This window comes from Rhea pennata, chromosome 2, assembly GCF_028389875.1.
Source record: "Rhea pennata isolate bPtePen1 chromosome 2, bPtePen1.pri, whole genome shotgun sequence".
Lineage (NCBI taxonomy): Eukaryota > Metazoa > Chordata > Aves > Rheiformes > Rheidae > Rhea > Rhea pennata.
This window is the reverse complement of record NC_084664.1, coordinates 3,745,063-3,768,009: the sequence shown is the minus strand read 5'-3', so window position 1 is coordinate 3,768,009 and position 22,947 is coordinate 3,745,063. Positions and strand designations below refer to the sequence as shown.

The 22,947-nt window shown below is 48.1% G+C and overlaps 3 protein-coding genes across 3 annotated transcripts in view; 2 read left to right on the top strand and 1 right to left on the bottom strand.

The window, feature by feature from the left end:
• The first annotated feature begins 1,287 nt into the window (after nucleotides 1-1,287).
• On the top strand, nucleotides 1,288-7,669 carry ACKR2 (atypical chemokine receptor 2). Its single transcript, XM_062570850.1, has 4 exons — nucleotides 1,288-1,304; nucleotides 2,219-2,346; nucleotides 5,613-6,409; nucleotides 7,576-7,669. The coding sequence occupies exons 1-4, from the start codon at nucleotides 1,288-1,290 to the stop codon at nucleotides 7,579-7,581; spliced, it is 948 nt and encodes a 315-aa protein (XP_062426834.1). The 3' UTR covers nucleotides 7,582-7,669.
• Nucleotides 7,670-9,859: 2,190 nt separating this feature from the next.
• On the top strand, nucleotides 9,860-11,407 carry LOC134135949 (5-beta-cholestane-3-alpha,7-alpha-diol 12-alpha-hydroxylase). The gene has a single exon (XM_062567637.1). It carries the CDS (start codon nucleotides 9,875-9,877, stop codon nucleotides 11,405-11,407), a length of 1,533 nt encoding a protein of 510 aa, XP_062423621.1. The 5' UTR covers nucleotides 9,860-9,874.
• A 3,035-nt stretch (nucleotides 11,408-14,442) lies between these two features.
• The window catches only part of LOC134136729 (obscurin-like), a 28,399-nt gene continuing 19,894 nt past the window's right edge, over nucleotides 14,443-22,947 (bottom strand). Inside the window, exons 18-25 of the mRNA XM_062568719.1 lie at nucleotides 22,690-22,812; nucleotides 21,563-21,733; nucleotides 21,263-21,383; nucleotides 20,268-20,507; nucleotides 19,373-19,596; nucleotides 18,443-18,518; nucleotides 17,816-17,965; nucleotides 14,443-17,679 (exon numbers count right to left, since the gene is read on the bottom strand). Coding sequence (XP_062424703.1) covers nucleotides 17,502-17,679; nucleotides 17,816-17,965; nucleotides 18,443-18,518; nucleotides 19,373-19,596; nucleotides 20,268-20,507; nucleotides 21,263-21,383; nucleotides 21,563-21,733; nucleotides 22,690-22,812 — 1,283 coding nt within the window. The 3' untranslated portion in view covers nucleotides 14,443-17,501. The remainder of the gene's footprint in view (nucleotides 17,680-17,815; nucleotides 17,966-18,442; nucleotides 18,519-19,372; nucleotides 19,597-20,267; nucleotides 20,508-21,262; nucleotides 21,384-21,562; nucleotides 21,734-22,689; nucleotides 22,813-22,947) is intronic.

Genomic DNA, 22,947 nt, shown 5'->3' with positions numbered 1-22,947 from the left:
TGCATCTCCAGCAATGTCCGTGAGCACACAGGAGAAAGCTGAGTTCGAATTAGCGCTGAGACGAGCTGGCAGCTGAGGGAGGGCTGTGTGAGCGGGTTTGCTCCTGAATTAGTTCTAGAGCAAGTCAGATGAGGGCCAGAGATGGCACAAGGAAAACAGGGGGCCAGGGAAGGCAGTGGCACCCCCCATTACCGAAGCTAACTTGAAATATCTGTGGAAACAAAGCAAGGCTTGAGCAATCGCTACCTAGTGTGTCCCTCCCACATCTTGGGGGCCTCCTGCACCAAAGGCTCCACCAGCTACCACATTCAGCAGCCTGAGATGGCCCCATGGTCCTGGGACTTAGCTCCTCCCTTCTCGTAACCTACTTAAATCTTCACCTTTATGGTAGGTCGTGCTGCTGAGTTGCACTGTTTACCACCGCTGCCCAGGGAAGCGCCGCCTTTCGCTTGCTGTGCGCTTGCTCCCAGCCAACGGCACGGCCCCATCATGCACGGAGGTGCTCAGCGGCACAGCTCAGTGTCACCAGCGTTGCCAAAAGTGATGGCTTATTCCTGTCCTTTGCAGTCAGTCTTTTATGATTCATTTCTTGGGCATTGTCGACCCATTTCTACGTTTTGCTACTATCCCATTGGAGCTCCATTTCTCTAAGAAACTCGGATAACAGATATTACTGAGAGGTTTCTGAAAGTCCAGAAAAGCACAAAACATTGACCAGATCAGGTGCTTGATGTCTCTTCTCTATCGCTCTGTGAGGCCCTGACAGAATTCTGAGATTTCCCTCCCGAAAAGTTGATTCTTTCCAGACACTAATATAAGCTTTTATTCTCCTAGTTCTGCCAGTTTGCTCAGGGTGGAAGTCGAACCTGCTTCTCAGTAATGCCCCGGGGCAGCCCTGTAAAGCATTAAAAACACCCTGGTGGCAGAGCATTCACTCCTCACTCCTCCAACATCATAGCAGCTTGCAGAGGAAGGCTGCATGTCATGGCTAGAAGTCCAGCAGATCCAAGTCTGGGCTCCCGTTGGGATTTTGGAGAAAAGCCATCAGGGCCTGGCACCTTGCTACTGAGCAAGGTAGTGGTTTGTCCTAAGAGACTTCAGGCAGCGACCGCTTTGACAATCCAGCAAGGACTCCTCAGATCTGTCCCCAAAATATCCCCCTGGTGGTCATGGGAGCTTGGTGGACCTCCTCAGCCAGGCTGTGTCTTGCCTGTGTGCATTTGGGTCATGGAAATAAGCTCCTTATTCTGGTAAAACCTACAAGAGTGTGCCAGGTACTGCGCAGACATGGCCATCATCACGGAGTGATTCCTTGGTACCTCCTGTCAGTCCTGGCGCCGGCTCTTCTCGCAGGTCCATCAAGAATCATTTCTGCTCTTGTGGTTTGCTGAGCAGTTGTTCCAAGAAACAGTCACTTTTAATTCCTAAAAACACTGTATTTGTATCACTTGCACATGGCACCTTTCTCCAGGGTAAATGAGTGCAGCTAATGTCTCTCATTATTTTCTTTCTACATTTCCAACTGCTCCAGTCTCCCTCAGTATTTTGTGGCTCCTTTCAAGGCACAGCCCTGCGCTCCGTAGGGATTGCTTGATTCTTGCTGAAAACCTATTTATTTTGCTTGGTTTTAGATCAGCTTCTGTTGAAAGTAGCGTTTCCTCCACCAGCTCTGCTTCTTCCGTAAGTCCTTTTACCCTGGCGTTAATGTGTCCTGCGGGGTCACGTCCTTCAGGCGTGTTTGCAGGCTGTCAGCTTTCCCACATCCTTCCGCAACGCCCCCTCCCCCTTCCATCTCACGCACTTTCGGGTTTAGATTAGGGATACTTGTGCATTTGGCTCTCAGATCATCTTTTTTGGGGGGGGTCTCACAGCTGAGACTGGTCCTGCTTGACTTCAGAGATGCATCTCAGCAACTCCCAGCATATCCCTTTCTTCCGAGAAGCCATGAACTGACCCTGACAACACACTCATCCACAGCGAACATGCTCCCGTGCCATCATCTCCCCTCCTCTCCTTCCTTAAGCTCTTCATTGACTTTTGTATTTATTTATGTCAAGTGACAACGGTTCGGTTCCGATTTGATTTATTCTTCCTGTATGGAAGTCTCCGGATTAATGTAAACTTCTCCGTTCTGCGTCGTTTTCTCCAGCACACACTGAAGTCCTGCCTCTGTGCCTGTTTATCCTCCCTGTAAGATGTCTCTCCCTTTCCTTCTTAGCTCAGTGAAGGACTCTTTGAATGGGAACCAGATTCATCAGATGCAGGAGAGGGAACGAGCAACACCTATGGCTGCTGCTGGAAATACAAAAGCTGCTTTCAGCTTCTCGCCAAACACGATCTCAGAAGGTGCAGCGAGGCCTTGGCAGGCACCACCCCTTGTCCTGCATGTTGCTCATGAGCGCTCATTCCCCAAAGCTACGACAGCCCCAATTTCCTCTCGGGTTTCCTGCGAGCGCTCCAGACACCAGCTGCATCCCCCAGCACCTCTGTGTCCACGACTGTCACCACCAGGGAGGTCAGAATGACTTGTTTCCTGCCCGTGTTCTTACACAAGTTAAAAAAAAAAAAAGAAGTTCCTAGAAGCCTGATTCAGCCATTTGACATCCCCATTGGTCTTCTGAGAAGATGGGAACAGGCAACGGTGGAGAAGAAGCTATCGTAAGTGCATTTTCTTTTTAATTCTTGCAGAAAACCTGTATGCGAGTCTGGAGACGTTTCTTTCTCCTCTTGAAGGCTTGCCAGCTTGTAAGCCACAACGCGCCGGTGGGCTTCAGAGGAACTGCTGAACGCGAGTGCACGTAGCGCTCAGCAGCAGCACAAACCAAACGGTGGCACTCGGGGCTGCTGCCGCTGGGGAGCAACGTCTCCAGCCGTGTTTCGGAGTGTCTCTGGATTTCGCCGCAGAGACGGCAGGCAGCTTTGGTTGCACATTTGCTCACTGAAGCATGCTGTTGGTACTCCATATGGCTAATGCTATATTTTCTTCAGATTGTAAAACAGGGAGGGGGGAAAAAGAGAACTTAGTCCCAGAAAAATCTTTTTCTGACCTCTCAGATTACAGATCTCTGAGCTGTGCTTCTGCTCTGGCTGAGTCACCCCTCTGTGCTCCCCATGTGACTGTGAGAAAGCAAGAAAATACTTGGTTTCAACTCAAATCAAACTTTTCCTTCCTTTCAGCTGCACGAAATTCCATGAGACAAATTTTTAAGCTGACTCGTCAGTGAGGACGCAGCAGGTTTCCCCCGGATGGCTCTGTATCTGCAGCAGTGCCCAGCAGCCCGTGCCAGTGCCTTGGGTCCTTCACTAATCTGCCTGGGACTGACGGTACCACGAAGCGGGGGAATTGGGAGTGTGTGTGTGGGGGGGCCTGCTCACCCATTTTAGCCCAAAATATTTGCATCTGACAGGGAAACTCAACCACAGCCTAGGCCTGTGCTGGTCTGCAGCAATCTTGACTCAGGAGGGTGCTATCGCTCCCGGCTGTGGGGTGAGCTAGGATCTCTCTCCACTTTTGGTGCAGAGGCTGGTTTCTCTGCAGCCAGGAGAGGGGTACAGGCTTCATAGTCAGAAGTACCTGCATGCAGCTGTGAGACAGATGTGATGGGTGGTGCAAAAGCCAGACTTCCAGGCAGGCTTTACTTTTGAGGATGTCCAACGCCTGGCATGGGTACTTCAATGTACAACCACCTCGATGGGTTTCTGTCCTCCCTTTAGCAGGAGCTTCATGGGAAGGGAGATTAGAGTTGCAGACCCACCTTGGGGTATGTCCTTCCTTAGGATGCATAGCACGGCCTCCTCTGGGACCACTGGCTTCATGTTCATGTTCCTTTTGCCACCTGAGAGCAAGGCTTTAGCTGTCCTGAATGCTCCGAAGGGAGGTACAACGGGACAGAGGAGCAGGAGGTGGCCCTAGTCTCACACCAGGTAGAGCCATATCCAAATATTGAGAAGGCAGCACAACCTGGTATTGGCGGCTGCAGTCACTGCAGAAGGGCTGTGAGTTTGCTGGACAGGAGGAACAGAAAGCTTCGAGGAGAGCAAGGCAAGGCTTCCCAAGCTGCACAACATGCCTCTGGTTGGGACTGCCAGCAAAACGAGTCTTGGAAAGAAAGGTGGGCAGGTCTGGCAATGGCTGAAAAGCTGTATGTTGTAAGAGTGGAGATATCTGGACTGTTTTTAAGTTTAGGATGGCCAGTGTCCCCTCTCTCTATGACAGCCCTGGTTTCCTGTCAGAACCTGGAAATTATTCCTGAGCTTTTAAACTCACATTTACCTTCATGGTACCAATATAAATAAAATCTTTGTGAGGTGGAGCCAACAGACCCATTTCCCACCATGGAAGATTTTGGTTATGGCTCTTCAGAGATGGCAGGTGTCCAGTTTAGGTCACTTTCAGAAGATCTGAACCCACAACTCTTATCTCAGACACAACCAACTAACTCTAAGAAAATTATGCCAGTTGAATCTAACAACCTCTTCCTCTAACCTTAACTCGGCAGGTTGATTCTGGTGCTGAAATGGCCTTTCCACTAGTGTTTTCTACTTACCAATATCTTTTGCAAAAATTCTTGGACTTTTGACCCAGAGTTGACCTGGTGAAGAGCAGTTTACCCTGGAAATCCTGGAGGGCTGATGTCCTTTCTGGGAGCAGTTATTTAGTATTTTACCTCTGGGAGCAGAGTCACAGACATAAGGATGCTGGCGGCAGGTTCTGCTTCACTGTGGAGTGAAATGCAGCTTTGTCAGTAGTGGTGTGGGTGAATCTAAACCAGCTCACAGCAGCGTGTGGTGGTGGATTTCTTATAATTTAGGGCAGAACACTTCCCCAAAATTTGCTATGGTGTAAGGAAGAAGTAGTGGCTTGATGAAGAAATTCAGGGTTAAGCCAGGCGAGACTGGGAAAATTTACTTTCCAGTTTCAATTTAAGGAACCCAGAATGCCCACATCTTTTTGCAATTGTTTACCTGGACACCAGAACCATTTGCTATAGGGGTAAATTCAAAAATCCTCCAGCTCTGCAGACACAGCCGATGAGTAGAAATCTCAAGCCTGCCCATGAGTTTGGGTTTTTGGATGAAAGTAGCTTGCATCCACTGGAGGGTCAGCTGCCATAGAGTAACTTATTATCTCCACACCAACTCTCTGTGCATCTGAGCTTGGAGAGAATATACCATATACCACTTATCCCTGTTGTGTGATGATTACAGCGCTCAGCCAAAGAATCATGCTCAGATCTCAAGTGCCTTTCAAGCAGAGCATGTAGAGCAGGAGACTTTCCCACAAGTTGTCAGGCTACCTGGGCTTAGTCAAGAGAGATCTCTTTCTTCAGGGCTGTTGAACACTAAACCTCCTGTTCAGAGACTAGCAATGATTTTTTTTTTTTAATGTATCTCCAGGCCAAAGACAAAGCCCAGGGAGTGTAGGACATGAGATAGGTATCAGAGGGTGACAGGGTTTATTGCCTGTCAAGCTCAAGGAAATTTATAGCTATCAACCACAGGAAAAGCCTCCATGATAAATAGCTAACATATGAAGCTTGCTTTTCATATGTGGATTGGAATGACATTTTGAAATCCTTCAGTGATCCCTTTTCTTTGCTTTTTATTCCCAGGCAGCCACTTGTCAAATATGGCTTCAGAGGTGACAACACCCATGGCAACCTTGCTGGATACCAGAGATCATCCTGCCGATTCGAGTGACTACTCTTATGAATACATGGAAGAGGCAGATTACATGCTATATGGCCTTTGCACGAAGGAAGAAGTGCTCTCATTTAGCAGAATATTCTTGCCAGCATTTTACACTGTGATTTTCCTGGTCGGGTTGGCTGGGAATGCCCTCTTGCTTACTGTCCTGATTATGTACATCAAGAAGAAAAAGAAGATGACTGAAGTGTATCTGCTGAACCTGGTGGTTTCAGACTTCCTTCTCCTAATAACCCTTCCTTTTTGGGCCCTATACATTTCTCAGTGGGTGACCTGGGACCTGTTGTGCCCACTCTTAAACACCATGTACACTCTGAATTTCTACAGTGGGGTCTTTTTTGTGAGCTGCATGAGTCTGGACATGTACCTGCAGATAGTCCATACTTGTTCTCCTCGTAACTCAATGATGCAGAGGAAGTCCATCCTTATCTTGTCAGTGGTTTGGATCCTTTCCGTACTTCTCTCTATTCCTGATGGCATCTTCACAAACATCAAGCAAATCCACAACAAAACTGTCATGTGCACTCATGATTATGGTCAGAAACACTTATTTTGGAAAGTTGTTTTCCAGGCCATTCAAAACATCCTGGGCTTTCTTGTTCCGTTCCTCTTCATGGTGTTCTCCTATTCCCGTGTAGCGTGTGTCCTCACCACTTCTCCCATCGCTGGATCAAGAAGAGCACTCTGCTTAGTCTTTACTCTGGTGGGTGTTTTCTTTCTTCTGTGGTCCCCTTACAACATTGTCCTCATCCTTCACTCCCTGCAAGATATTGGTGTGATCAGGAGCTGTGAAAGGAGTAGGCAATTGGACTATGCCATGCAGATTACAGAGAGTTTGTCCTTGGTTCATTGCTGTCTCAATCCCATGCTCTATGCTTTTGTGAAGAAACGATTTCGGTTGTATTTATGGAAGATCCCTAGGGCCATTATGAGAAGAAGTGGTTTCCTTGACATCCAGCTTTCAGAAACAAGTCAGTCTTGTAGCAGATACCCTGCTCAGATAGAGATGTTGAGTATCACAAATGCATGATAAATGTTTAAACTAAAAGAAATGCATGAACGTGCATGTCTTCTATGATGTGTTTTACTGATCCTGGCCACATGATGGAGTTAGTGTGAGCCCACAGCACTGTGTAACCAGAAATCTCACCCTAGAGTCAGCATCAGGATGAGGATTGCCCACATTCAGAATGGGAAATTAAGCGTGGGATTTGTTTTTGTTGCAACTAGAATTATTATGAAAGGATTGTCCAGCATTTGTAGTCATGGAAGAAGCCCGGTTTCTGGGGGTAAGTAAAAGGTGAGGCATTAGTGAATGAAGGAGTATTTTATGTAGATCACGTATACTGAATCCTGCAGACCTGAGACCTTGCACGGATCTTCTCACTCATAGATCCCAAAGTGGTTGATCAAGAAGAGCAATTTCATAGCCCCCACTGCTCATGGTACAAGTAGTGAGGTGGAAGGATTTCCTAGTGGGTGTCCCTCAGGCCAGACACAGGTGGCCAGAAGACCAACCTAGGGGGTTTTCCCCTGGCTTTTGACATCTGCTAGGTAGATGTGTTCAACTGCGCTGATCCCTTGTGTCTGTCTGAGGGGTGGTAAATCAAGACCTCAGCATCTTTGGGAGGGGAGGATTTAACTAGGAGGGAAGGAAGGACATTACATCTCAGAAACAGAAGAGGAGAAAAGGGAGACACATAGAGAACTTTGGGGGAGGGAAGCAGTGTGCAAGCCTGATGGGGACGCAGTCTGGCCAGTACGAGCAGGTGTTCAGCCTTGCGACACTGCAAAATCTGTTCCTTCACCACCACTCATCCAAAAGATGGGAACTGATTCACAATGGGAACAATTATCTGCTACCCGCAGGTTTAAGCTTGCAACGTGAGACTCCTAGTTATCTCCTAGTGATCTAGTTGTAAGCTCCCTTTACACCATGGATCTAGTCGATGCAGCCAGTGGAGCCGAGAAAGCAATTCAGATGACCAAACATAGGTGTCTGCTGTTGGTGAGCTCAACAGCTCTGGGGATCCCACTGCTCTCCAGCGACTATGGGAAGAGCTCAGACACCCAGCTCACCTGGAGCCACCGAAAGGTAAATGTCTTCCTCCATGAGCTCAGTTCCACCCTGGATGTCAGCAACCAGAGGGCTGCATTTGGAAAACAAACGATGATCTCTGGAGAGGCAGAGCTCCTTGTTTCAAGATCAGTTTGATCATCAAAGCAATAGAGGTTAAATCAGTAATAACAAGTGAGGAAAAAATAAAAACATGTTCTCAGCAGAACAGTAGCCAAGGTATTTTGTGTTCCTACAGACACATTTTGACAAGATAAAAAAGAGCTGTGGATACTGTAAATATTGGCTTTGTATCATCACATAGTGAGAGCACAGACTTGAATAAATAGCTCTGTTAGCTATTAGCCAATTCTGATTAACCAGTGTTAACATGCTATAGATGGTTAAAGTTCAGTGGTGAGTAAGATCTTAACTAGAAGGGAAGGATCCCAGGAAAGTCTGGAGGACACTGCGGGCAGAAGACAGAAAAGCAGAAGGAAAATGGGTAAAAACCCAGGAGGCATAAAGAGGCAGGAGGTGGAGAACTGAGAGTTTGGGGTAAAAGAGATGAGAAAGAGCTATGGGTCAAGGCAAAAGCAGTAGGACAGCTTGGAGGAAAAGGGAGGGACAAGGTGAGAGAAGAAAAAAATCACCAGCTCCAGAGCTGGTCACCCGTTTTGCCAAGGGTATCCACGCCACTGTAGGCTCTGTTACGGAGGTGGCAACCTCCCCATCACCCCCATCAGCCACAGGCATCTCCGTTTGTCCCATCAGGCTCCTCAAGCTCCTCTCCTAGCCTCTAAGGTGGGAGACTTACTTTGGCTTAACACATCAGAGAGCTGCACTGATGCACATTCCCTGCTCCTGAACACAGTCCAGCCCCTCCAGGACATCTCCAAAGATTCTCCTTCATCTGCAGCTGGCTGCCCCCCTGCTTGCAGCAGTGTTAAGGAAAACAGAGATACCTCCATCCTCCTGCCGAGAGCTCGTGGGTGAGATACTTGCCTGATGGGCCGCGTGTGTCTAGTGGACTATTTGCCTGGCTGCCAACAAAGCTGGAGAAGGGAGGAAAGAGGGGAGGAAAATCCCCATCACCAGCAGCACAGGCCAGAGGAGGGTGCGGGAGACGTGGACCTGGAGTGGCTAAAATCTGAGCTAGCAAGGAAGGAGCCCTGGAAAAGTCTGGAGGGTGAATGGGGAGCAGGAGAGACAGAAAAGCACAGGGAAAATGGGTGAAAGCACAAAGCATGGGGTGGGATAGAGGCTGCAGGGCACGGAGCGAGGAGGAGGGCAGAGGGGTGTCAGTAGGGACAGGACACCCGTGGAGGGGACCAAGCCCAGGGAGTGCGAGCGAGAGATGGGGGCTGGGAGGGAGCCAGGACTGGGAGGGCAGAACTGGGTCTGTGATTGATTTAAACCCTCATCAACTCTGGGGAAGGTGGACCTACATTGCTTTGCCTTTCTACAGATCAGCAGTGCCTGCACAGCCACAAGAACACTTACGGGACACTGGGTTCTGGAGAACCTCAAAATGTCGGAGATCTTTCCTTCTCTGGGCTTCTGAGATAAAATAGTTCAGCTTTAACCCCTTTTCTAGTCTCCTGAACTCACTCATGGTGGCATTTCCAACCTCTTGGTCTCTTTTATTCTGCCAGCAGCCCATAGTCTGGTGTTAAAGGCAGGAATCCCAGTGAAATTCTCTGCCTTCCTCTTTTCCTTTTTTCTTTTTTTCTTTTTTTTTTTTTTTTTTAAAAAAAGGAAAAAGCAAGACTCAACGCAGGTGCATGTTTTCGCCTAGAAAAAGTAATTTAAGTTCCCACAAAGCACATGCTGAAAGCCATCCGCCTCATTCAGCAGCCCCCTCACTCCATCGGGATTGCAATGTACCTCTCTCCTGATCGTACCCGCCCTTTCTACGTTTAAAAATACCTGTCTTCAGTAGCAGGGAAGGGAAGTGTGAACGGCAGAGCTTGGCAGGGGAAGAGTAAATATTTGCCACCAATAGGGACTGAGGTTGTCAGCTGTGCCTCAGCTTATCAGTGATCAGTTGTGAATAAAGAGCCCTCTCCTGGCCCAGGCCAGGTCAAAACCCTGGGCGGGTGTGGAGCTCTCATGGCTCTCTGGGTAGCCCTGCTTTGTTCCCTGGTAGCATCGCTGCTTGGTGGGCTCTACCTCCTGGGAGCATTTCGAAGAAGGAGACCCAATGAGCCCCCTCTGGACAAGGGTCTCATCCCATGGCTGGGTTACGCACTGGAGTTCAGAAAAGATAGTTCAGAGTTCCTAAAGAGGATGCAGAGAAAACACGGGGATATCTTCACAGTGCTAATTGGAGGCTATTACTTCACCTTCGTGATGGACCCCTTTTGCTTTGGCGCCATCGTGAAGGAATCGCGATCCAAACTGGACTTTGAGAAGTTTGCTTCCGAACTGGTCCTCCGGGTTTTTGGATACCAGTCCATTGCAGCCAGCCACAAGATTATTCAGCTATCGAGCACAAAGCATCTGATGGGAGATGGACTCATCGTCATGACACAAGCCATGATGGATAACTTGCAGAAGCTGATGCTTTTCAAGATGAACTCAGGAGAGGCGGACCGAACGTGGCAAGAAGACAGCCTCTTCAACTACTGCTACAACATCGTCTTCAGAGCTGGGTACCTGGCTTTGTACGGCAGTGAGCCGCACCAAGGGGCAGATAGCAAGGAGAAAGCTAACGAGTACGATCGTGTCCACTCTGATGAGCTGTTCTATGAATTTCGGAAGTACGACCGTCTCTTCCCTCGCCTAGCCTATGCTGTGTTGCCTCCCAAAGACAAAATTGAAGCCGAGCGGCTCAAGAGGCTCTTCTGGAGCATGCTGTCTGTGAAGAAGAGCCAACAGAAAGACAACATCAGCGGGTGGGTAAGTGACCAAGAGCAGTTCCTGGCACAAAACGGTGTCCCCGAGTACATGAGGGATCGTTTCATGTTTCTGCTCCTCTGGGCATCCCAAGGCAATACCGGCCCAGCTGCCTTCTGGCTCCTCTTTTATCTAATGAAATATCCAGAAGCTATGAAGGCTGTGAAGGAAGAAGTGGATAAAATCTGCAGGGAGAGTGGCCAGGAAGTGAAGCAAGGTAGCCCACCAATTAACATCACCAGGGACATGTTAAACCAGACTCCTGTTCTGGATAGCGCTCTGGAGGAGACCCTGCGGCTGGTTGCAGCCCCAATCCTCATCAGAGCCGTCCTGCAGGACATAACCCTTAAGGCGAGCACCGGAACAGAGTACACTCTCCGCAAAGGAGACAGGGTGGCTTTGTTCCCACACGCCTCTGTGCAGATGGACCCAGAAATCCATCCCGAGCCTCACCAATTTAAATATGACCGGTTCCTAAACCCAGACGGCACCAAGAAAATTTTCTACAAGAATGGGAAAAAGTTGAAATACTTTAACATGCCTTGGGGAGCAGGGATATCCATCTGTCCCGGGCGGTTCTTCGCGATCAATGAAATGAAACTATTTGTGTTCCTGATGCTGACTTACTATGACTTGGAGCTGCTTAACAGAGAAGAGGAGATCCCACCGATAGACATCAGCCGCTGGGGATTTGGAACAATGCAGCCTACTCGCGACATCCGCTTCAGGTACCGGCTGCGCTTCTAATTTCAGAAGCCCTGTTGCGTTTGGCCTCCTGGCTTGTTTAGGAGCTGTCAGTGAAATGAACTGTGCCAAACTCCTCCCACGAGTATCGGATCCGGGCAGAGCTCTTTCGTGAGAACCAAAGCCGGTGCGATCTTGCTGTTTAGCAGTTACTGTGCATGTGCCACCACTCTGTGTCTATGGTTGTTGTATTGCTTCTGCTTCAGTTTGACCTCGGGACTGTTATTTCACTATCAGACTCCTAACGACGTATCGAAATGACGTGAAGCGAGCAGGGAACCTGCCGTGTTTTCCACGTGAAGCAGATCCGTGGCAGAACGGCATCAGCCCTCGTGCTGGGGATTTGTCTCCCTCCTCCCCGTTTTTCCCTTTGTCGGTCTGAAACGTCTGCGTTCAGAAAGCCACTGAAAGGTCGGAGAACAATAAAATATGCTCTCTGCAGATGCAAGGGTTTCATCACGGGCTGGGTATCACCTTGCCTGTAATCTCTTTTTGGCATCAGATTAAAATGTAATTTCCTCCTCCTGAGGTCCCCAGACAGACGCCTCTCAGAGCAAAGGCAGGACCTCCTGACCACAGCCACCCCCACATAACCCTCCCCCTGCTCGCACCTAAGAAAAGGAGAGAACTTGCCAGTCTCATTTGCTGCCTTACTGGGAGGCAAAGGGTGTCGCAAACATCAGTAATAACCTAAGGTATCATTTTCATGCACCTACCTGATTTAAGAGGTGGACAACAACCTTTCCAGGGCTGCAGGCGGGTGCATGGTCAAGCCCTGTGTCTTGTGCACAGCTGCTGGGGATAAAAGGGTACCTGCAGCTGTATGTGGGTGTTTGGATTCATGCCAGGTGCTGTACCACAGCTGGAGCATGGCTACCTACAGCTGGGTTGGTTCCCCTGCAGCACTGAACCAAATCATTGGTTCAGTCCAACTCACTGAACGTGCCCAGAAATGTCCCACTGTGCAAAGTGGCCGGGAGCAGGTCTGCTCTCCTGCAAGAGAAAAGAGAGCATGGCTAAAATTAAATTGTATTTTGTTTTGTTTTCTCTGGGCTAAGCTTTTAACCAGCAGAGCTGGTCTTGAACCCTATGGGTGGACACCATTGCCCAGAAGATGCCTCCTGTCAAATTCAGCACCTGTCCTCTTGCCAGTCCCACTTGGGGTGGTGGCAAGAGCAGACCCCGAGTTCATCGCAGGGCTCCGGGCCCCTTGGGGACAGCTGGGGACACCAGTGTGCACCATTCCTGCTTTCCATCAGTCCCTCTTTCCCCCAGTACACTTCAGCATCGGAGCCCCCAACAGCTGGAGGGGGCTATGGTGGTTGGGGAGCAGCGGGAAGGGTGGTGGAGTAGAAGACAGGACTGGGGAAGGAGCGACAACTATAACAACCTCAATCCTTTGTGGGCTGCAGCCACAGCTACCTCTGGGCCCCAAAACAACCCTGCTTCATGCACCTATAACAACCAACTGGTCCGATAAAAGATTAAGCTTTGTCCTGCAAACCTTGCTTTGCTTTTTCCCTTCAGCGGGCAAAGCTTCGACAACAGCAGCCCTTGGGAGAGTTAAAGCACAGCCTTGCCAGGGCACAGTGCACTGATTTTACCCTGACACTAACCTTGGACTTTGGTGATTACATATGACCGAGGAACCCAACTCAAACATTTTCAGATGTGTCAAAACATCGAAGCCAAATTTGGCTTTGTTCTCTGGAGGTCAGTTATATTGTAACTGCATCTCGAGGGCAAACTACAGGCCTTACAGCACTGGAAAATCCAGAGAAGTCATCAAGCACCTGGAGCACCACTGAGATAACAAAAATGCCCCATTTCCTAGTAGAGTCAGACCCCGAAGCCAATGCTGTTATCCAAAAAAACAGCCTGACGCCCTCACAGCAATGAGTTGGAACCCGTCGGGTTACACCGAGCGAGGGGCAGAAAGCAGAGCCACGCTGGCGAGGTAGCACCGGCGCAGAAGATGGCTGGCCGCGATGCCTTCTGTCCTGCCGCCATCCTTAAGCGACGCTTAGTGGGTGCCCTTCCTTTGGCGTTATCTTCAGTCTGTTGTGGATGAAATACAGAACAATTAAAGAGGGAGAAGGAAAACACAAGCACGTAAGACAGGAATGACAGTAAGAACCACGGGCAAACTGGAAGCACCTTCTGGTCTTGTCTGGGAGGGTTTCTTCAGACCCCCAGAGCTCCTGCACACCTGCCCTTGGGTGAAGCAGGCAGATACAACCACCATGGGCATCCAGCTGAGCCTGTTGTGCCTTTCAGTGACATGCCCCAGGCACTCGAGCCAGCTGCCTGACCTCTCCCACCACTCAGCCACCAGCACTGGCTGCATCGAAGCCTTTGGTGACTGCTCTGGCCTTTCACTCATCAGGAGACACACATGGGAGCCCCATACAGGTCCCAGTTATGCAGGGGTGGCCAAGTGAGGCCAAGTGATGTCTCCACCAGGCACACTTTAGCAAGAGGACTTTTTGTGTGGATGGCTTGCACGAGGGCCATAAATGGCTAACGGCGGGTGTATATGTGTTGGCATTACTTGCACGGCATAGGGTCTCCTCACTTGGGTTGGGGTGAGTCAGACAGGTCCTGAGCAAACAGGGAAACATTTCCTGTGTTTGGGAAATGGAGGCAACATAACATATGCCTTTTCCTTAGGCATTTTCCCCGTGAGGGTGCACTGGCAGCACACAGCTGCACCTCCCCCCTCCTGGCAGCTCCCCTGGGAGAGGTGACCCAGAGCCGGGCAATGACCTGAAGGACTCAGGGAGCTCCAACACCATGGCAACATGGGAACTTTTAGATTGCTGCTTTAAAGAGAACCTCTTAAACACTATAAAGAGAACCATCCCGATACCTTTGGCAGGGGTATGCAGAGCTAGTTTCTGTTTTTAATGAGGCAGGATCTATTCTGGGCCATTCAGAAGATACATAGTGAGGGTGCAGTTTCACATCCCCAAAGTCCCTGGGTGACACAGAGCCACAGAGTTTAATACGGCGGAAGGATATAAAAATAACGACAACGGTTCCACAGAAAAATCCGGCTTTACTTCTTTGTCAGAACGGTTTATTCAGCATTAGTTAAGAAAACAATGTTGACTCTACAAAAGACTTCAGACATGCTCAAATGCATGCAAACGTGAAAAGCAAAAATCACTTCATTTGAGTCATACGAGAAAGAGCAGTGTCAAAGCTCCAGGTGAGCTAATCTGCCATCAAAGTTTTATACTTCGACAGGTTGTCCCCCATCATTAAGCCTTCCATCCCAAAGTGCTCCAGCAAGAATAAAGAACGAGGCTGAGCCAACAGAAACCTCCTTGGATTTGTAAAATAAGTTAAACGGGAAGGAACCCGGGGTCCTGAAAAGTTTAATGGGCTGGATCTCACAACAGTGCCTGTCTCCTGTAATGCCTCTGCCCTCCCCGGAGAATCGGGCATGGAGTCTGGCCTTAAAAAACTTTGGTTTCTCTTCTTTCTTGCATCAAAAAGACAAGATAACTTCGACATTCAAAGCTTTATGGTCTAATCCATGTCTGCTCTGCCAGCACAGCAAAAGCTCCTCTGCTCTCAGTGACCCTTTCTATACTGTACCAGAGAAGGACTCGTAACGCTGCACGCTTCAGGTTTTCAACAGTATGGGGTTGAACGTGATGGAAAGCACTGCCGCTGCTCAAACAGAGTCACTTCTACGTGATGGTATCAAACTGCAATACATCAGGAACAGATTTGCTGTCCTCCTCCCTCTCAACACAGCCAGGTGCTGCTCTGAGAAAGCATCCTATCACACGTAGCTCGTGAGGAAAACTCAGGAAACTCAGCAGAACCAATAGATACATTTTCACTTCACAGAAACACAAAGCCACACTGAGATTATAAGTAAAAAAGAAATTACACAGCTGATACCACCCACGGGAAAGGGAAGCAATGCCCAGCACTTTCTGAAGGCCAGAGGTACATGAAACTTCAGGACACTTTGGATTTTTCTGAAGAATCAAAACCTATGGCATTTGCCGACGGCACCACTTTCGCGTCTCTGGATAGGTGTGCCTGTGCATTCCCCAGAAAACAGCAGCTGCTCTTTGGACTGCTGAAGTTTCTTAGCAATAAATCTTCTGTGCGTATTGAGGTCACGGTCATTATTGCGTTTACTGCTGTGCAATCACATTTAAAGCCATCCGAAGCGAAAGTACCGTCTAATCAACTTTTCTCCAACATGCTGCTCACATGGCCTGAGAGCATTCTGGATGTCCTCCCTGGTCTCAGCAGCTAAAACTGAGGCTGACAGGGAGAGTGAAGCCTAAGGTTGTCTGTGGACTGCAAAGGTGAGAATTGTACTACTCCGTGATTATTTGAGTGCAATTGCTGGTCAGTCCCAGACCCAACTTCTCTTTCCTCGTGCTCGTAGAAGGTTTGCTGTACCCGCTAGAGCACAGCAAGCATGTTCTGTCCAGAAAAGGCCAGAGCGACCAGCAGCATGAACCACCTGCACCACACAGGTCAAAGTAGGTTTCCTCTATCCAGAGATCTTCAGTTCTTTCAAAAACAACGTTGTTGCCGTGCTGAAAATTTATAATGCAGCCTAGTAAAGGAGGGCTTTTAATGTGCAGGCATCTAGCAAAATGACCGTAACGGTCTCACTGAGGATCCCTGGTTTTGCTGCATCTCCCACAAGGAGATTTCTTCTTCCTGCAAGGGAACTTCTTTCCTTGAGAAGCCCATACACCAAGTCACAGCTTGGCAAAGCTGTCTTTTCACGGGTTTGCTCTTTAACACATTTCTAAGACAAAAGATGCAGATAAGACAGGGAAGGGGTTGCTTTAAGATCTCATGTGATAGGCAAGTCCACTTCAATATCTAGTAGGAGACTTCAAATAACGGTCCAAAGAAAAGCAAAGCTCCATGGTTTTACAAACCATGAAGGTTGGGCACCCATGGAGAACAGTAGCTCTGCTCAAAGCAAAGCAAGGTCTCGCCACTTGCAAGATTAGGATAAGGCAGAGATGCAACTCACCAGTTACTGGAAAGCCCCCATCTACACTAACACCGTCACGCACATAACGCATAACTGTACCTCCCCTCACAGCTTCTCCACAGCTAGAAGCATTCTCCTCTAGCTTGGGTGGCAAGGCCCTGTGAGGACAGTGCTGTCTAGTCATGTGTTTGGTGGGCAAGTGATATGCTGAGCCCAGCTGCCTGTGGATGCTGGCAAAGTCCCACTGCTCCAGCCTTGAGTCTAGTACATGGCAAATATGCAGGATCATGGGATAGGTCAGATTGGAAGTGATGTCAGGAGGTCTCCAGTCTAATCTTTTGCTCAAAGCAGGGTCAGCTATTGGCTCAGATCAGGTTGTTCAGAGCTTTAACCAGCTGGGCCTTTAAGTCCAAAGCCTTAGATACACAGCTTTTCACCATCAGTTGAAAAAGAGGCAGGTGCTATACCTTGTACTATTTCCCCTTGGTGAATCTTTCCGATATTTACTCTGATTCCATCCTACATCTAATTACCACCTTTCCTAACTCCTCCTTTCCTCAGGGCTATTTTCCAGTTGCAGGTGTTTATTGAATTCTTTCAGACTGGAGGCAGGTGAGAAAGCCCATCTGTCACTGAAACGTTGCTGCAGTTGTTACTGTGGGATGAGCAGTGCAGTAAAGGTTGTCTGGGGCTGCGTCTTGGGACCAAGGCCAGAAGTCTTTGTGTTTGCATGCAGAGCATTTTTTTCTCACTTCAGGGAAGGATTTGCAAAGCTACTCGGGGATGGTAGCTAATCCCATTCAAAACTGGCTAGATAAATCTGTCCTGGTTATTCCAGGAAGCCTGGAGCCAAGTGACACACACACTGTCAAGTTACCATCGGTCAGATGAGCCATGTTAACAGTCTGCGCATTCGTTCCTATCCTGCGGCAGATGCAAGAACTAGGTTTGTTCACAGTTACGCTGAACTGCATTCACAGAGAGCTACACGCACGACTCCAGGCAGCCACCCTAACTCAGCTGATGCACAGTAACTTGACGGCATCCTTTGGTACCAAACACTAAATGCAGAAGCAGGGAGGGAGACAATTCACTGCTGTCTTCTCATCCACTTCACTGTGCAACCATCAGGCCGTACTTGGAGCACAACTGGCCTCTTTTCTTTTCCCGTTCCATGAGGAAATTCCTCAGTTTGGTGGTGGGAAAGGTGACTAGTGCTTGCTGTCTGTTGTCCAAGCCTGTCTCTTGCAGCCATGGGCTCTGAAGGCACTCTGAGGCTGATGGCCTTCCCCTAGGGCAGAAAAATGTGAGAACATCAGTCCAGGAGCCATGCTGGGTGAGGAAGTTCCTAAGAAATGGAGAGAAAGAAGGGGCAATAACCAGGATCTGCAAAAACTGTCCTGTTGGGAAAGGAGACACTGCCTTACCAGGGATTTGCACACAGCGTGCTCTGCAGAAATGACACTGCTCCTCCAGAGAGACCGGCATAGCATCGCGTGAGCTTCACTTTCCCCTTCCTGGTTATTCTCAGAAATTCACAGGGTACGTCAGAGCTGACAGGGTAGCTGGCACTCAACCTAACCCAAAAGAAGAACCAATCAGCACGAAAGGCCACGCTAGAGATGCTTCTGCTCCCAGGAATTCCCACCCAGCAATGAGAGGAAGGTCATGCAGTATTTTTCAGTGGGTTTTATGACTTTGGCTGCTTTTCCATTTGGTGTAACTTGAATTTTCCTGTTGAATTTGGGGCTTTTGAAATGAAGCTGAGTGAAAAACACAAGCAGTTGCTGCGTCGCAAAACAGCCTCCTCACTCTCTACTTTCAGAGTAAAGGAGCTATACAGGCAGCTTGCTGCTCCATCTGGAGACATCTCTGGGCCTAGGGCATCCTGGCACAGGGCAGCCAGCAGCACACCCTTCATCACACAGCCTTCTGCGGCATTGCCAAGGGGAAAAGACGTAACTGAGGCTGAAGTATCTGAGTCAGTGTATCACCCCTCGTTGATGACTCTGGAATTGCACGTTTAAAGTGGTTCCTGCAGCAGACTGACTTACATAATGAATGCTGTGATTCCAATGGACCAGATGTCGGTCTGAGGGAGGGCTCCCTGCTCTGTCAAAAGTTCTGGTGCTAGAAAAGTAAATGAGAGTGAACCAAACTCTGTTCCACACTCCAGCACTACGACCAGCACAAAAGCAGTAGGTACTTATATACTTTGCTATATTCCTTAAAGGATGAAGAAAAAAACAATCTAGCACAGGGAGCTGCTTGAGGAAGGACACCTCCATGGGTCATAAACGCAACAAAACTTTCAGAATATAAAACCAATGGGCACCTCTGAGCTCATTTCTAAGGGGCTTTGTCTTCTCGGTTTCTTGTATCTCCTGAGCTGGCTGTTTTACTACTTCCCGTTTAATGTATCACGTACATTTCCCATGGGGGGTGCTGAAGGCCCAATCTGCTTCTCTCTGGTAAAAATCAGATGCCTCTTCTCTCCTATTAACCACATGACACCATTGGGAATATGAGAGCTAGAGTATGGATATTCCTATGGATATAGCTTATGTTCATGAGCGGTTCTGTGGCTTTTAGGGACATCCCTGATGTGAGCTCTGTGGTTTGCTGGTCGAGTCTCAGGCCTGGGTATGTCAGGCTGCCTGTGGTTCCTCCCGAGCCCTACACACAGCAACCAGGCAAAGTGAGCACAGTGGAGCTACACTCATCAACTCAGGCCACGTGGATGCCTGGCAGAGTGGTGTTGGCCATGACCTCTGGCTGTGTTCCCCATGGTCAGCAAGCGGCAAAGCTGTCACTGCCAGCCACTCCTGTAGACTCAGACTTTAACTGGAGGGCAGTGTGTGGGAGACCTTGCTTGTTCAGACCAGCTATGAACTGTTGCCTTGACCAATGGCCCAGTCTCACTCTATTTACTATGGATTGCATGCAAGGCCAGGGTTGTTCTGCTGACTCAACTCTGTACTTACCCATGGTTTCAACATAGTCCATGCACTTGTCCAAGATAATAACTTTGTCTTGTGTATAGAACTGTGCATTGCCAAAGTCAAGGAGTTTCAGCAGGTTGGGCTCTGTGATGATCATGTTTTCAGACCTGAGATCCAAGTGCAGGATGCTGTGTGCATGGAGGTACTCAACTGCACTGAGGATCTGCCACAGATAATCTCGGATCTCCACTTCTGAGTAGGATGGCCTGGGAGAAGAAAGGGGATAGAAACCAGAGGTGTCCTATCTGCATGCTCAAGAGCTCCATTCTGCACCCACTGTCATCCTCCCCTGGAAGTCTAATTCCATGATGTCCTGGGAAGCCCAGCAAAAGCAACTCTACTCATTTTAGAGAATCTACTATATTTGGAGAGGCTGGTCCCTCTTGTGAATCTGGTTTATAGATGCAAGAGGTTCAGAGGGTTGTGTGAACTGCACTACAGAGAAAGCAGTGATGGTGCAGAGATCAAAGTGCAGATTTGATGCCCACCATTTCCACTCCTTTAGCCAGAGGATTTCAGCAGATTTGTTTGCAGCCATCATGAGAAACAATCTGGAGGAGAAACAAGGCTTCCTGAGCCATAGTAATCTCCTTGTTACGGGAGAGAGAGTTTCATATCAACTACTGTACGATTCTTTCAACCTCTACACTGGACGACCCTGAATTGTCCTCTACCCAACCAGGTAGGGAAGTTAAGCACCTTCTTGCGTCACAAGAAGTCGCAGAACAAATGCACTAAAAATCCAGCAGTGACAGCCCACTGGAACAGATGGAAAGAGATAATCAAGTATGACAAAGAAAAACAATAGCTGTTTTGCTACCAACATCAGCCCTGACCAGAAACCCTTTGCTCCAGGAGTTCCTCCATGCGTTATTACCGTAGTGCCAAAAAATGAAGTAGTTCTGGTCCCACACACATCTCCTGGATCAACACTAAGTGTCGTGGGCTGACATAGGCTCCCTTCAGCTGAGCTATGTTTGTATGATGAAGCTTCCTCAGGACTTGGTATTCCAGCAGCACAGCCTGTTTGTCCTCTTGCCAGTAAGGGATGATTTTAGCAGCTAAAGTCTTGCCACTTACTTTTTCCCTGCACTGTCGGACGATGCTGAAACGCCCCCTGGTACAAAGGAACACAAAAGCAAGTTAAACTTCTGCTATTTCTGCAAGAGCTTCTGTATTTTAAAATCAACAGGATCCCACTGCATATTTTCATCCACGCCCTATGCTGGGTTATTGCAATTATTGTCAGAGTTGGCACTTCCTTCCTCTGTCTCTAAATTTTACAGTCACTTCACATTGCAAGAGTGAGATCCTAACTCCATCGAGAGTGAGAGAGAGATAATGTGGCTCATCCCGTCTAGGGCAAGAGTACTGCCTCCTGGAGGCGGCTATTTCCCTCTGTTAGTGACAGAAGGACCCCAGGTCCTAGGCCCGTAGGTCCTTCTGGGCCTAGATGCCTATCTTCTAGGCAGTGGAAGTTGAATCCCAACACTATGCCTGCAACTGATAGTTGCAAAGGATGATACAACAAGGGCAGGAGCCTTTGTTAGCCTAGGACTCACTTAGAAGTGTGTTAAACTCACTAAGAAATACGTTAAAGGGTTTGTTGTCAGGCACATGGTGCTCCAAACAGACCCTTTTCTTCTCTCCCTGGGAGAAGGGGACTCAAACCTGAATCCTAATAAACCATGATGAAGATCGCTCAGCCAATGATCTCAGGTTTATATGTCCGATGTCATTGCTGCTGGAGGTGTTTTCATCAAAATACCATACTAATAGTTGAGTTGGGCTTTTATAAAAGTGACTTTTCTAAGTTCTACTGACATGCAGCATTTTACTCTGGGCAGCTGAGCACTCAGTTAAGTTACCTACCTTTTGATCTCTGTTTGGAAGGCATAGGTTTGGTAGGTTGGGAAAGGTTCGGATGGCGCTATTATTTCACTCTCTTCTTCAGTAGCACCTGATGGGAAGTTCTGCATTGCAGCATGAAACTCTGCAAAGAAAACATTTTGTGAATAAAACAGCCAAAGAAGCCAAGGCCCTAAAACACCCTGAGCCAAGTAGAGTTGGGCTTGATTCACTCCCCCTCAACTTCTAAAGCTGTATTTAAACAGGTGCAAATGTTTGGATGCAGGAAAAAGCAAAATGCTTTCCAATTACCAAGCAGCTTACCCATTTCGTCTTCTTCACTGATCTTCACTTTGTCAGATGGGTTACTGTAAGGGCCCATTCCCGCTTTACTGACGCAGGCGACCCTGAAGCAGTAAACAGATCCCCTGGAGAGATTATTTGCATAGTAGCAGCAGTCAGCAATGTCCGTAGCAAGGGTCTTCCACTCCCCATCTTGGCCAAGGAAAAAGAGAGAAAGAGGTTAGGATGGTCATGTTGCTCTTTCTTTGCATCCACTTTATTCATGTGCCAGAAATATGGAAAAGCCGTGGAAGCCCTAAGTGAAGGAAAACGTGTGCTTTGGCCTACTTCTGTAGATGTTTTAACTAGTTGTGCATGTGGCAACCTCCTCTCTTCTGAAGCCAGCTGACCTGTATTTATTTAATCATTCCAAGATGTGTGGCAATGTTGTTGTAGAGGAATGATGCAACTTGCTTGTATAGTTTCTGTTCATCTAATTTATACCATCAATTTTAAGTGTAAACATACATCAAGAACTCCACACAAAACTCTGAAAAAAACACTGTATTTTCCCTTTGATCCTATCTCAAATCCTGATGAAACCATGAAGCGCAGGACTTCACAAAAGAATCGTCCATTAACATCCTCCTAGCAAACTCGATATTTGAAATGGGCCAACTTCACTCAACTTTAATGAAGCTCAAGTGATCTGTCAAGAAAATAAGTTTGAGGTTTGTCCTGGAGTCATTATGCTGTGTCCCACATGTTGTCATTGGTGCTGTGCTCAGGGCAGAACTCAGACTTCCTGAGAACGACTCAGATGAAGCCCATTCTTTCATTTAAATAAATACTCATAATCAGAGAAGTGGCTGCAGAGATAGTGCATAAAAGCCTATCGTCAGATAAAGGACAAGAGGAGGAATTATTTTCTATTTACCTTAATCCTCCTGCATATGGAAAAGCACAACTTTGCATGTTTCTGCCAAGCACATAGAATGTGGTTGAAGACAGCAGATGCTGTTTCTTGGTTTTCTTTCCTAATAGGAATAAACTAAAATGCTAAAATGCGGAATAGTTGTTTCTCAGTAATAAAAAAATCCCCTGCTGGTGGAGAGATCATACAGACTGATATGTTCTCCGCAAGGCACAAGGGCAGAGCTCTGCTTTACCTTCACTCTGGCACTGCACAGTGTAGAGGACAGGGGTGTTGGTTTCCACAGGTTTCCAGACCACCTGCACTCCATCCTTGTAGACTTCCACAACGTCAGGGGGTGGAGGGCTTGGAGGAACTTCTGTCAAGAGGAGGCACCAAAGCAACTGTTATCTACAGCACTGCTGTGACATACCTGGACACCCAGCATTTTTGTTACAGATATTCTATTTTTAAAAAATTATTCCTATTGGAACAGCAATGTAACTGTGCCTAC